This window comes from Sphaeramia orbicularis, chromosome 5 (genome assembly GCF_902148855.1).
Source record: "Sphaeramia orbicularis chromosome 5, fSphaOr1.1, whole genome shotgun sequence".
NCBI lineage: Eukaryota > Metazoa > Chordata > Actinopteri > Kurtiformes > Apogonidae > Sphaeramia > Sphaeramia orbicularis.
The window spans coordinates 28,396,398-28,411,419 of NC_043961.1; the positions used below are offsets into that span (position 1 = coordinate 28,396,398).

General features: G+C 39.3%; 2 protein-coding genes across 5 annotated transcripts in view; both read left to right on the forward strand.

Annotated features, from left to right (window-relative positions):
* Positions 1-7,767, forward strand: part of itpr1a (inositol 1,4,5-trisphosphate receptor, type 1a) — a 77,605-nt gene extending 69,838 nt beyond the window's left edge. For all 4 annotated transcript variants that reach the window (XM_030134060.1, XM_030134062.1, XM_030134061.1 and 1 more), the window contains 4 exons: positions 954-1,119; positions 4,145-4,305; positions 5,459-5,620; positions 6,369-7,767. In XM_030134060.1, coding sequence (XP_029989920.1) covers positions 954-1,119; positions 4,145-4,305; positions 5,459-5,620; positions 6,369-6,455 — 576 coding nt within the window. In that variant the 3' untranslated portion in view covers positions 6,456-7,767. The remainder of the gene's footprint in view (positions 1-953; positions 1,120-4,144; positions 4,306-5,458; positions 5,621-6,368) is intronic.
* Positions 7,768-9,927: 2,160 nt separating this feature from the next.
* LOC115419688 (class E basic helix-loop-helix protein 40-like) lies at positions 9,928-13,700 on the forward strand. Its single transcript, XM_030134632.1, has 5 exons — positions 9,928-10,328; positions 10,449-10,512; positions 10,750-10,857; positions 11,212-11,335; positions 11,581-13,700. Exons 1-5 carry the CDS (start codon positions 10,258-10,260, stop codon positions 12,537-12,539), a joined length of 1,326 nt encoding a protein of 441 aa, XP_029990492.1. The 5' UTR covers positions 9,928-10,257; the 3' UTR covers positions 12,540-13,700.
* The last annotated feature ends 1,322 nt before the right edge of the window (positions 13,701-15,022 follow it).

Genomic DNA, 15,022 nt, shown 5'->3' on the forward strand with positions numbered 1-15,022 from the left:
ATGTTTGGCATAAGATCTCACCATCCTCACTTTCAAACAGGCTTGTCATAAATAAATGTGCTTATGTTAAACTGGTGACCACAGCAGGGTATTCCCCATTTCATCTCAAACAGTAAGAATCAACTCCACATTAGTACTAAAAATGGAGAACTAGAAAATGAAAATTATTTATGTGGAATATGGAAGTAGTATTTAGTGGGGTTAGTTTTGTCACTAATAAACTCCTAATAAGCAATTATTTTCTGAGTTACAAACCAGTAACCCGTGTTCAGCTAAGAGCGCCTGCATGAGGTTGACCGATTTTCTCCTGTCTCTGTTACTGTAGCATCTGGCAGGCCACACCTGTGTTCTTGAGTTTCCATTAATATCCATGAGGACAGGGGTTAACCTGGTTTTAAACTCATAACATCATCCCCAAAACATGTTTACGTAAAGGCTTGCCCTTTGGGTCATACATTTAAATGGGACACCCTTTTCCATGAACTTGTTCTTAAATGTACTGGTCACTTAATATCATTCAAGCCTCTATATACAGTTATCCTTTTTCCAGTTAACAGCACTATATTCAGTAGCAGTGTGAGTTGGGCCCAGTTAATTCAACTCAAGTTGGTGTTAAATGGAGACAAATCCAAGTTTGTGCTATCCTCAAAAGGCAAATCTGAACTGAAACCAAGTATTAGGATGTTTATTAGTGATCACAGCTTATATTCTACTTTTATATCAAACACTGAAAATCTTGTTTCCATAAAGTTTATTTTTTGGGAATAATCCTCCAGACAAGAAAACACTTGATTTCAGCTTTTCCAACATTTATTTGATTTTTCTGCTCATGAATGCACTAGTGTAACTTTGACTCTGTTTAGTAAATGATCTAATCGTACAAAGTGTCTGTGGTTCATCTTCAGGATGATAACACACATTGTATTTCTATCTTTTTCCTGTTACATCTCCAGGAGCCACTGTTTGCAGCCAGAGTGATATATGACTTGCTGTTCTTCTTCATGGTCATTATCATCGTCCTCAACCTTATTTTTGGTGTTATCATTGACACATTTGCGGACCTCAGGAGTGAAAAACAGAAGAAAGAAGAAGTTCTGAAGACTACTTGTTTCATATGTGGTGAGTTCAGTTGCATTTTTATTCCATGTCACCAGAGACGCTTACTTTGTATTTGTGCCTTTCATCTTCTCTACGGCCTAATGTGTGGTTGAAATGAGATATTTCCATGGGAATCAAACTTTCCATTGAGGTGATGCCTTTTTTAATTATTAGTTGGCTGTGCCAGCTTTAAATGTCTGTTTCTTGGGAGCGGCTCCAAATTTCAAAGCTTTTGCGTCAGTAGCGCCCTACCATAATCAACTCCATACCACTGGGATGATTCCCATGTTGCCCTTGAGTTCATGGTCCCTTTGTGGTTTCTGGTAAATACAAATCTTAAGGTATAGTTTGTTTCAGTCCCCTCCCCTTCTTCCTCCCGCTTTTTCACTTAGCTGTTGTTCCAAAGAAGGCTGAGTCATGAGGGCTTCCTGCCACTGCTCTGCTCGCCTCCACAATTCATGTCTGTCTCACACACACAGACATTTTCTCCCACACATTCTCATTTTCTTACCATATGTTTTGTTCAACTTTACTGATCGCTTATACTTTGTCATTACCTGCATTTCCTTATATACATATTTAAGCATTGTATGTGTGAGGTCCTAAACAGGCTTCTGTGTTTGTACGGGTGTGTACTTCTGCATCTTCATATGTTAGCATCCACCAGTACATGTTTTATTCGAGCATGTGTGTATGTTGTTGGGTCAGGCAGTAAGGACAAGTGGTAAGCATATGGAATGGGAACAGTATTATGTCACCTAGACAGCCATCAGCTCTGACTCACTCACATTAAATAAGGCCAGGCCACAGAGGGGGCTGCCGTCTCTATGGTTTCCAGAAGGACCACAAGGGAACAGGAGATGTAGAGATTAGGAGCTAGTTTCTGCAGGCTTAAGTGTCTCTCCATCCTCGAGCTTGGCCATCGATTTTTCTCTCAATCTTGTCTTAGTTTTTATCTCTGGTCTGTAGCAAATACTTGATTTACTGCAAGCAGCTCATGCACAGGCAGCCTGATCAATATCTGTTGTATTGATTTTATTTTTCCCTGAATGGCATCTTCCTTCATTTCAGATCAGGTTTAGTATTGTATTATGGTTCACAAATAAAGAACATGTCATTTTATTAATGATAGCTGTTCTGTTGGGCAATGATTTTTGCATATTCCTCCCATTGTGTAATTATGGGGACATATAGACTAGTATGCAAGGGAAGACTTTATAAAATTAACACAATCTGCTGTTGTTACAAACTGCCTCTTCAACACACATCCTTGTATTTTCCATTCTCTGCTCAAATATTCTCAGGTGCTTTGTCATAGTGTAACATCTATTGTTTCACGCTTATGTATAAAACTCTTTAAGTCACTCACCTCCCATTTAAGCCAAATATAGACACCAGTATTTGCAGCAAAGTACAATTCATGGTCTTCTATTTCTTACTACTACCTGTATATATCCTATTTGTTGGTCATACCTTTAGCTTTTGTATAGTTTGTTCATTTCAGAAGTTCTAGTAGTACTTTAGTAGCACGTGTGTATTAATATTTTATTCTGAAGCCTTTGCGCAGTCCAACTTTTTCTTAATCCTCTGTGTGATATTTTTTTTCTTTAATTTTTTTTCCTATACAGTCCCTTTTGCACTAAGTGTTTTGCTGCTAAATTGAACTGAGCTGCTAAACTATATTTTCATTGTTCCTGTGACAGTGACAATAAAGATCTATTCTATTCTATTTACATCGGAGTGAAGTTCCTAAAAATTCAACTCATCTTTTGGCCTCTCATCTTTCTCATCTGTTGCAACTAATGATATAAATTTGTTAAAAAAAAGAAAGAAAGAAAGAAAGAAACACTAAAGCCTGATTATTTTCCCTAATGATTGACTTATCATCTTTATTGACTTTCTTAAATTATCTTACTGTTCTGTGTTTGGTTTGTTAGATTGACTGTTGTTTTTTGTTAAGAAGCGCCTGATAAAATGAAGGTTCCAGTTTATTGCAGTATTGTGGAGTCAACCTTTTTTTTGCCTGAATGGAGTCACCTACTTTTATCCCTGGTTCAGCTCTGTTATCTGTTATCTGTCCAAAGTATCTGTTTTCTGCAGAGTTAGCAGCTACCTTTATTTTTCAGATACAGCCAGACAGCAGCAGTTGATGGAGTCACCTGCTCCATTTGAGTATCTTTGACATTTTGAAGGAGAGACATTATTTATAAGTTAACCTGCATATTTATTTTTAAAGACCAACATGATCCCATTATTTGGTTCTGTAAATCAGATTTTAGAAAACTGTAGAGCCAGAAGGGCTGAGGATTACTTTTTCGGTGTCATTGTTGTGTGACTCACTCTCATTGCTCTTGGCAACATGACAAAAAGGCTAATACACTGGCAACAAACGAGATGTGTGGATCCAATTGATTTATTCTCTTGTGTGTGGATGTTTGAAGTGCTATAGGTTTGGAGGGCAGGAATTAATAACTTCCATAGAAGATTAGCCTTCGAATTGTGTGTGTTTTTTAATTAAAATTTCTCTGGAAGTGCATATTTGTCAGTTCGCAAAGGGTGAAACAAGGTTTTTAGTGGAGAGACAGAGCATTTACGCATATATTTTGCTAACAAAATCCACCTAAAAATCCCTGCATGCAAGCACAATACATGCCTGGTGTTGAGCTCTATTCATTATTGTCAAAACACTGAAAAACAAAAGAAAGGTCTTTCAACACCAGCGCTGTTCATCTGACTGCCGGTCCGGGAAAATGCTGAATTCTCTGGAAGTACAACTTTTGATTTACTGCAGATGTGCTTTGCTTTTTGTATGAACCCAGATTTATGCTTTAACTGATTTTTTTTTTTGTATTCTGGTATTTCTCAGTTAGTTATTTGCCAATTTTCCTCAGTTTTTGTTTCTTTACCTGCTGTTTTACTTTTTATAACTTATCAAAGGTGACTTAAAAGTTCCTTATTGAAACAAATTACCAATGTTAGCCATGTTACTCTGCATTCAACGCAGGTTTTTTGGCATGAAAAAATATGCCTTATTCCCATTCTACAGGCCTGGAACGAGACAAGTTTGACAACAAGACAGTAACTTTTGAGGAACACATCAAAGAGGAGCACAACATGTGGCACTATCTTTTCTTTATTGTCTTGGTGAAAGTGAAGGATTCCACTGAATACACCGGCCCTGAGAGTTACGTAGCTGAGATGATCAAGGTAAAAACACAGACACACCCTTAAAATATACATCAGCTTTGACACATATAAGCGCTGGCCTACTTTTGTTAAATATAACTGAACACATATAGTACGGTGTTGGAAACAATGGTGAGCCACATGCTGCGTGCATTTCATGTGATCACTGAGCTGCAGAACACTGCAGGAATCTTTTAGGAAACATAAAGACCAACAATGCTGCAAGACTCTTCTTCAGAGAAATGTTGGCCCGCTTACAGAAAGGCACACCAGTATGATGTAATTTACAATATCTCAGACATGTCAAAACATTTCCACAGAATCCGGTTCCAGCTGATGGCATAGATGACACTCACTCTATTGAAGTGACTGCCTCTGAGCAGAGTTTATCAAGATAAGGTGCAGAGTAAGACGTCTGAGCGTGTGCCAGCTTGCTACACACACCGTAATACAGTAATATGTTCCTGTTTTTTAATCGCAACTGACTGACATGTTGAGCATGAAGATTTAATGAAACAGACTGGTGCAGCCAAACAGGAACTCACTGGAACAAGACAATACATGAGCTGAAGTCTAATACTCAAACTGATAAAACTGTGATAAGAATTAGTCATTTTTGTGCAATTTCCATTACTGTGTTGTCACAGTATGCAGGCAGTTTGAGCACAGTCACTTCTGTTATTCTATAAACCTTTTCCCTTGAAACAGACTGGTGTCATCTCGAGGTCACATTTTGACTTTCGTTTGCTTAAGAGTAATATCCTGTGGCCAACATTACCACCACTATTTGACACAGCTTCAGCATCATGAACAACACTCCAAAAAACCCCCCAAAAAACTATGAAACAAAGAAATGGTTAAATTGAACATAAATATGAATTAATGTAGTTATAACTAGATTTAAGGACTCTTTCAATGTATAAAGTCATAGCATCAGTTATAATTCATTCTATAAACAGACACTTTATATTAAAACTTTAAAAAAATCCGTTTATACTCCAGTCATGTAACTTTTGGTGCCCACAGGATGATTCAGCAGCAGTTGACAACTTCATTCATAAATAAGTACTTTAACCTATTGATTTCAAGTATTCTTGTATTCTCTGCTAAGGATAATAGTTAGAATAATTACTTATCAAGAAAGTCGATGGCTGACATGCTTGGCCTACCACAGGAGCACAACCTGGATTGGTTTCCTCGGATGCGAGCCATGTCTCTGGTGAGCAGCGATGCAGAGGGTGAGCAGAATGAAATCAGGAACCTGCAGGAGAAGCTGGAGTCCACCATGAGGCTGGTGTCCAACCTGTCAGGACAACTAACTGAGCTGAAGGAACAGGTAATCACACACTCTTTCATTTTGCAATACATCATCCCGGATTTATTATTATATATGATTTTTGGGTTTGTTTGTTTTTTGGTTTGGCATTTGGAATATTATTGACAAACCACATTTATAACATTAAAACCACCATCATATTTTATGTAACTGCAGTACAGCACAAACTGTTTAAGACTAGTTGCTTTAGTTACATAATCACCAGGGTGAATCTTGTAACAACTAAATTACTTACTTATTGTTTCTATTCATATGCTTTTGGAATAGTTTTGTTCTTGTTTGATGTTTTTTTTTTTACATTTACAGACACAGTATAACTGTTACTAAGATTGTAAACTTAAGAAAAAGTCCTGAGAATTACTGTCATTAGTAAATAATTCAACTTGGATGGATTCATGTCATGAATTTCTGGATGATTAAATGATGAAAATAAAATAATGATAATTATGATATAATCCAAAGAGTCACTTTGAATTTTCTGTCCATCAGCTGATCAACTTCATCAGTCAGTTCTCATCTGCAGCTTTACTGAAAAGTAACTAGAGCTGTCAGATACAAGTAATGCAGTAAAAATATAATGTGTGCCTCTGACATGTAGGACAGCAGGAGTCCAAAGTAACACCAAATGGAAATACTCAAGTAGAAGTACCTCTAAACTGTAGATGTGTAATTACAGTGTAGGAATTGGTGACAAATAACAGAGTTGATAAAATGTCAACTTTCAACTGTTGCTTGTTTTCCTGTGCAGATGACTGAACAAAGAAAGCAGAAGCAACGAATTGGTCTTCTTGGTCATCCTCCTCACATGAACATTAATGCCCAGCAGCCTGCCTGAGGACCCAAGGGCCTGAAGGGCCGGTTTTACTAGTGCCTGAGCACTTCTGACTGTGCACCACATTGGACAGGAGTATGCCAAATGTTTTGCAGTTTGTACCGGGGTCGATGTCGGACTTTTCCTCACCAGATCCTCCCACTATAAGTGTTTCTGCAGCGTGTTTCCTTCTGAGAGTCTGTGTGAAGTGAAGTTTGAGTCTGAGTATGTTACTCATGGATGTATTTGTGTGGGTGGAGTGTGCACCAAGTGCCTCAGGACCTGAGAAGCCAGTCCTATAGGTTTAAGAGACGACAACACTGACTTCTGTGTTAATTACCCATAATGCCTTCTGCATTGTACTACAACAAGAGCATGCCAAAGTTTTCAGCCAATGTTTTTACAGGGCTGTTCTTCTCAAGTGACCTTGTATTGAGGTTTTAATCCTCAGTGTTACAACAGCAAACTCAGGTCACGTTTGGATTTGAAGGTTTTTTTTTTGTTTGTTTTTTTAATTCTACAACACATTATTTAATATTTTTGCTTCTGTCTGGCAGCAATAGGAATAGATGATATATGCAATGTCTGAAAAATAAACTATTTTGGGAACTGGTACTTTTATATTGAAAATGATACTATACTTTATTTAACATTTGGAGACAAACAGCTTCTCTAAACAATATTAGAGTTTACCTTATTTTCCAGAGTTTGTAACATTAAAACTCATACATTGTTATTTTTTATTATCCTAAGGGCAAGCATTTTATATTGCATTTATAAGTCTTTGTAATCTCAAATGAAGACTCCTCTCATTCCACAATGCTTTATTATTTAAAAAAATAAAAATAAACAGACCTTGTTGTCTGTTGAAAAAATGCAGGCCTGTAAAACTACTAATTTAATTATTATATTGAAAATGACTGGGAAGAAGGAGCAAATCATGTGACTACTTCATTTGGAAGCTGGTTTCATGTTGTGCTGAATAAAGGGATTGAAGTCACATTTAAAGCTAAAGGACTTTGGGAGCAACATTAAGTCTGATTTATTATTTTCTCTGATATGTCTGCACTGAATTATCTAATCTTCCTTTACTTCATTTAGTCTTTAAGCACTGATATTTTCTGTAGCACAAATGATTGTTTTTTTTTTGTTTGTTTGTCACTTTGTATAAGTCACTAGAGAATGACTGAGTGTATGTGAGGAAAAAGAAGACTTCTGGTCATTTGGGGTGCTGCTTTACCAAAACAAATTTTTATACTAAGAGACTGTTTGTGTCTGGATTGTACATTCCATCCTCGGAGTTTATTTAAATAAACAAGTGTGCTAAATAAGTTAATCCACTATTGTTGTTGCTACTTATTACTATTCATCAAGAGCGCTGCAGTCAGAGTTGAGTCAAGACTATAAGTCAATGTGGGAATTGCCGGTAGCTTAAATATCCCCTGTAGACTTCATATTAATTAGAAAGTAGTCAACATTTATGCTTTTAATGATGTAGTAAGAGAAAAAAGCTCCTAAATTCACTTTGAGTGTAATACATACTGTACTTTTTCTATACAATAAACAGCAATAAAAGAATTCTCCTCATTTTCTCTAAGAATGTTATGAGTGAAGACATGAAAACAAAGTATCTATGGTCTATTGTCAGGAGTTTTTAAATTAAATTCAGCATTTAATCATGTCACATTTACTGAAATTGTGTTCAAGGGGCTTTCCAACATTGTAACGGTTATTTAATTATGGCTAAATTACTGTGACCAGCGTTAAGGTGATTTTTTAGTTAATGAAGTCTGCAGTCCATCCCATTTATATTTAATTCAATACATTCAAGGAATTTTCTAATGGACCTGGAAATGGCTTTCAATGTGGTTTTTAGTAAAGCAGTCCAATTGGTACTGTGAAAGACACATTTATTGGAGGGTTATCTTAAAAAAAAAAAAAAAAAAAAAAAAAAGGACAGGAAAAACACACTAAATATATCATATAACAATGTGTTATTTGTGCAGGTAGTTTTTTTTTTTTCCTTTATTGCAGATGTTCTCCAGCCCTGCAGCTTTGACTTAGATTTTATGTTCCTCTCTTGTAAAAAATGTCTTTGAAGTCAATACACAGTCCTAAAAAGACCCTAAGCATGAGTTAATATAATTCTGTTATTGCAGGGCTTTTGTTGAATCCCTGAATACCCTTTAGGGACATGTGGTAAAATAAAATAAAAAAAAGGGAGCGGAAAGGAAATGCTACAGCTTTTCTCCAATCACATCATAATTCCTACTGTGATAGAAATAATTGCTTACAGCTCCACAAACCCGCCTCTTTTTGGCTGCATGAGGAGGTCATTAATCCACAAAGCCTTGAGAGAACAGTGTGTGGAGTTTAACAGGACTCATGAGGAATTCCAGGTCTTATTTTGTTGTCATGTTAATTGGGACCCTACACTGAAGCCCACTTCTGTTTACAAGTGACAGTCACAAACAGGGTATTTATGGTCTATTTACCCTGATGACATGTCATTAGGCTCCTGTAATAGTCCAGTAATGACTTTGTGTATTAAATTATATCATGACATCAACTCTCGTTTAAGCCCTTCAGTTTATTGATATAGTTTCTGCAGAGCAAAACAGAAGCATCTTCTAAGAAAAAACATTATATAAGGTATAGGCACTTGTCAACAAACTTGTTTCCCCTTGTGGTGAATGACTGAAAATCTGCATCTGAAGTCGGTGAGTGTTGGTAGATGTTGATGTGTGGTCGTATAGCCTGCAGCAGACAGGTGCAGCCGCCGTGTGTTTGGATGTGCTGGATGAGCCCTGCATGCTCAGCAGGCTCCCGGGGCCATGAGGAGATCAACGTGACAGCCAGCACCGCCTCATGACAACAAACACACACACACACACACACTCCACGTACGCACAGGGCCACGCACAGGTACACGTGCTTTACTGCTTCTCCTTCCAAGACCGCACTGTTTATAGACGAGATAATAATAGCAAGGACGAAAAAATAATGATAGCCTGTTGCATTTGGATGTATTCTGCAAAAATATATCAAATCAGATTAAGGTAAAATATGAATTGGCTTTTTTTTTCTTTTGTATATGCATTGTGAGCGCGCATTCTCCATCCTCCCTCATGCTCAGCTTTATTTGAAGGCGCATTATAATCCTGCATGTATTTTTGCGCCTTTGTTCCTACTATGGGCTTTAAATTGTGTTGTGCGTTTTTTTTGGCACAATGCATCCTACAATACCCACCCGCCAGTCGTACCCCGGGGCCTGTTGAACTCCTGCACTGGTTTGCTGCCAGCACGTTCCCAACAGTGTGGCGCGTACAGCCTTGTTTCCATACACTTCAGCATGGTGGTACACGGGATTGGAGACGCGCCGCCCTCCGCTGTGACGCGCGCCGCCGTCCACCCACTAAGGATCCTTATCTGTAGAAAGTGGGCGGTCCCTAGGCTGAGGATACAGCGCCGCTTAACACGTGAGCCTCATGTGACAGAGGTAGGTCAGGCTGAGCGGAGAGTCAGAGGGTTTATTTAACTCGTCGCTCTGTCCTCCCCCACTTTCCCAACGCGCCACCAAGAGGGTTACCATCCTACAGCGGCGGCACCGAGGCGTGGACATCTCTAGGATTAACTAGATCCAAAACAACTTAGGTTCAACTATTAAACTATCATAAATGTCTTAACAAATTGAGCTTTTAAAAAGATTTTTACTGCGTTCTGCAAACTGTTTCTGAAATCAGACGGTAGATAAATGCGTAATTATTTGTGATCGTTTTGGAAAAAGTACCTTCCTATCTTTGCCTGCGTAATTGGACTAAAGAGAATGGAGCGAATTACGAGCGCGCAGCCACCTCCTCTGTCCAAACACCAGACTGATCTGACAGACGCACAGGGGTAAGTTACACTTTATCACTAACACATCGGACGCACTTGTATTACTTATTTAGAGTGTGTTTACTAAACCAAACCATCACCCCACATCTGATTTTCTCCCTGTTTCTTTATATTTTATAGAATGGATTTCCCGATGTATGTTTATAAACCCAGGCGAGGAATGAAAAGAGGAGAGGAGAGCAAGGTCAGTTGGTATTTAGTGGATTTTTGTTTATTCCCAGCTGCTGTAGTTACTGTGGGTGTGTAGGGTGTGAACCACACTGGGGGGATTTCGGCTGGTCGTGCTTCTGCAGACCCATAAATGGTTGACCTAATTTCTGCTATGACATAACACCTGGAGTTCTCCCTATGTGGCTGCCTCTGAACATAAGGAATATGAGGATCGGCTCAACTTACTCAACAGTTGTTTTTATTGTTACAGGAGACCTACAAGTTGCCGCACAGGCTTATCGAGAAGAAAAGGCGTGACCGGATAAACGAGTGCATCGCCCAGTTGAAAGATTTATTACCGGAGCACCTGAAACTCACGGTAAGTTCTTACTGTAGAGGCGAGGGATCATGGGATTTACTGTACTTAGTGGCATGCACCATCGAGTGGTTGGACTGTGGAATTACATCCTGTGTGGTGTGTGCGTCAGCAGTCAATGAAAGACAGCTCCTATCATACTAAAGGGAGTCTCCCCGTGCTCTAACTGGGGATTTCTCAACTAAGTTTAATATAATAATATATATGCATCTAATTATAAGAATTAAAATCTGATCAGTGCAAATCATAGCTGCATACATATAAAAAGTTTGGTTTCTAATCCTTATGTATGTGTTGCAAAGCTTACAGTGTGTGTTATATAATGGGAAAGGTGCTGATGGTGTGTATCTCTGACAGACTCTGGGCCATCTGGAGAAGGCTGTGGTTTTAGAGCTCACACTGAAGCATGTGAAAGCCCTCACTTCACTTCTGGAGCAACAGCAGCAGAAGATCCTTGCTCTGCAGAATGGCATGCAAATTGGTGAGTTGCAGTTTTACACATATACAATATGTGTATAGAACATGTTGTACAAGGCGGTTTTGTTGAAAAAATGCAAATCATCAAAATGATTAAACAAACAGAATTATGCTGGACTTCATGCAAATGTATGACTTTGAGTGTAGCCATACTGTAGTTAGTGGGAAAAAAACTATAAGTCAACACTGCTGCATCTGTGTGTGTGAAGGCAGATTTTGTGACTCTGTGGTGCCTTGCTGTGTTTACAGAGCAGCCTTCTGTCAGCCAGGAAAAGTCAGAGGAAATGTTTCGCTCTGGCTTCCATATGTGTGCCAAGGAGATTCTTCAGTATCTAGCCAGTCATGAAACTGATGAAGACTTCACGCCGTCCCATGTGATTAATCACCTTCACAAAGTAGCTGCAGAGGTTCTTCAAAGTCCAGTCCGACCCCACACTCCCCTCAGCCCACAGCCAGAGGAAACCCATGCCTACCACCAACGCCAGCCTCACAAAGAGATGCCTGGACCAACCTCCCAAGGAGACGCCCACCAGCGGCTGAGCACGAGCCCACCCCCTAAACCCAGCGAGGGTTATGGGAGGAACTGTGTACCTGTCATCCAGCGTGCATATGCTCCACCAAATGGTGAGCAGAGTGGCAGTGATACAGATACAGACAGTGGCTATGGAGGAGAGTTGGAGAAGAATGAATCCGGGGTACCACAGGGACGTCCAGGTTACTACACTCAGGAGAGCCAGCTGAAGCGAGCCCTAAGTGAGAGGCAGAGCTCTGGCATCAAGCAGGAGGACGACATGCCGCGCAACAAACGGCCCAGGGTGGAGTCATCTGAGGATGAGCTGCTGTCAGGCGGAGAGTCATCCACTTCATCCTCTAGTGGTTATGGTAGTTACACAAGTGTCTCTCCCAACCATCCACCACCTCCTCCACACCCCCTCTGTATGCCTTTCTACCTCATTCCACCCTCTGCTGCAGCCTACCTGCCAATGCTGGACAAATGCTGGTACCCCGGGGCCGTGCCCATGCTCTACCCTGGCATGGGAGGCTCTTCACCCACCATGCCAAGTGAAAGGCCACCTCCACCTCAGCTAGTGTTGTCTCCCAGGGGAGGCTCTCCAGCCCCAGTCATATCTCACACCCCCATGGACTCTCCTGCCCTTCTGCAGGCACTAAAGCAGGTACCACCCCTCAACCTAGAAACCAAAGACTAACAGAGAGGAGAATGGGTAAACAAATGATCCTGTTCAGGTATACAGAAGCAGAGACAGTATTAGGAGGGAGAACCTGACTGAGCCGTTTCATAATCCATCCTCATTCCTCACCTCTGTCCCTCAGCCTGGAGGTCTCACAGCAAACAAGAGGACATGTAGAAATGATGGAGAGAGAAGGGAGCAGCATCCGTCCTCGCCTGGAGGTTGCAATGCTCTGGTTGAATGTTTAAAACTCAGTGGTTTTTTTCTCAGAGTAAATGTATAATATAAACTGGACCTGCCCTACACACACACATCTACACACATGCACACACGTGGTTGAATGTAAAGAAAGACATGTTTAGATGCTGCTGTTAAAGTATAAACGCAGATGACACTGTTGCATCTCACTTGTAGCTATTGCGAAAGAGACATGCCCTCTTTTACTCTAGAAATTGTTGCACCAAATGTTAGTCGTAAAGATTCACCCAAAGTTCGTTGCCTATGTCCTGCAGGTCATCGTCAACACTGAAAGCACCCTTTGCACCAGACAGTGTGAGGGGCACCATACAGTAAAGGGTTTCCTCAAGCTTGTACAGACAAGATAAAAGGTACACCTACATAGGGATAAAGGAATAGGCCGCCACATGACCACACTGAATGAGAAAACTTGTTATCCATTTACAGACAGATGAAACCAATTTTCTGTAATTATTGTTCATAGTCTTGTTGTACATTTCTATTTTTGATACCTGTTCTTGCACTCTGTCTGGAGAGATAGAAGGAGGGCAGAGTGTGGACAATGTACGTCGTGTACTCAGAAACTGTGTACATACTGTAGCACTGTGCTGGACCTGGTCTGCATACTCAACATCTGTTTCTGCTCAAGTCAAACCTGGTGTTTGTTCTTGCTGTTGCCTTTTACTTGTGAAAAGCTGATAACTCTCAGATGTTTATTCTCTGTACTATGTATGAATACTGGAGTCAAAGGAGTGAGGAGTATAGAAGTGAATGTCAAAGTTTTACCAGAAGACTAGTTTTCTATAGAAAGAGGTACTTGAGATTTTATATTTTGGGACCTACATGAAAGATGTTTGATGTACATAATGTATTTTGTCTATAAATGTTGATATACATTATATAAGTGTATTAATAAAGTATTTTTTTCCCGTGGAAAATGGCCATGACTGTATATGTAAGTAATCTAAGCAGTTTGTGAGAACATCCAGCAGTGAAACACAATCCGTCCAGATTAGTTCTTCTACAGGACTGTTACATGCATGTCACAGGGAACACTTATGTAATGATGGAGCTGCAGCTCAGCTCGCCTGCTGGTTAGCCGTCTGGGCATAGTAATACAAGTAAACACATGATTGTAAACAGTATCAGTTAATCTCCCGAGGCAATGATCAGAATCCATCTGTGTCTTGTCAACAGGCTGACAGGAAGATTTTTACATAATTTCTTATTTGGTGTATGATTCTCTATATATAAACACACTGCACTTAAGGAAGAAGTAAATCAAAACATGTAGAAACAGATCACATGAAATGTAAGTTATGCAATCAAATATATGATTGTATTAGCCGAAATATATGTTTGTCTAATGCTACTAATGATTCAACCATATTAATTTGCCCACCATCAGTTTAGTTTTGCAGTAGTTGTTTTGATTTAATAATAACTGTTGATACAAAATGAAATACATGACATCATTAGTTTACTTTAAAAACAAACATTTGTGAAGTCCATTTCCATTCATTCGAGTGGGAGTTGCATGTTCTATTGCTGTCACGACCCATTAATTGGTGTAGCCAACACACTATTTCAGATGTTTTCAAATGTTTCTGTAGAAGCAGGATTATTTAGTCTTTCAGTAAAATGTTTTTAATAAACACTGCCATCTACAACATCAAGGAAAATGTTTTAAGCTGCTTTAATTTCTGAAATCAAGCAGGCTGGAAGATTTGATGAATCTGGTGTTCAAGATATTGACATATTGATAAGGACTGTCAGCTTCTGTCCACTGCTGTTGACCTCCTCAGACAGACTGAAGCTCAGACATGCTGTTAGATTATTATGCTTTTCCTGCCACCTGGTGGAGAACTAAAGTAACAACACCCTGCTGGTAAAAGTAATAAGACAAGATGGTTTCATTCATTCATTCATTCGTTCATTCATCTTTATCCTCACTAGGGTCATGGGGGGTACTGGAGTCTATCCCAGCTACCTATGAGCAAAACCGGGGAACACCCTGGACGAGTCGCCAGTACACAAGATGGTTTCTTTTCTCAAAATATAGAACAAGTGATAACTTTATTAACTTACCACCAAAAATGAGACAAGATACTAATATAAAAAGGTCAAATTACACAAAATTGCATCTATTTATATTGAATAGTTTAAATCTGTAAGTGCAGAACTCTAAAAGTTTCAAATCTAGTAGTCACAAATAGATGAACACTGACCAATTGCTTCATTTTATAATTACTATTTTAGTATTG

Bases quoted from the DNA above. Each gene is read 5' to 3' on its own strand.
- LOC115419688 (XM_030134632.1), top strand. From the start codon at position 10,258: ATGGAGCGAATTACGAGCGCGCAGCCACCTCCTCTGTCCAAACACCAG. The intron at 10,329-10,448 runs GTAAGTTACACT...TATATTTTATAG, and splicing joins GATCTGACAGACGCACAGGG to AATGGATTTCCCGATGTATG. The intron at 10,513-10,749 runs GTCAGTTGGTAT...TTATTGTTACAG, and splicing joins AAAGAGGAGAGGAGAGCAAG to GAGACCTACAAGTTGCCGCA.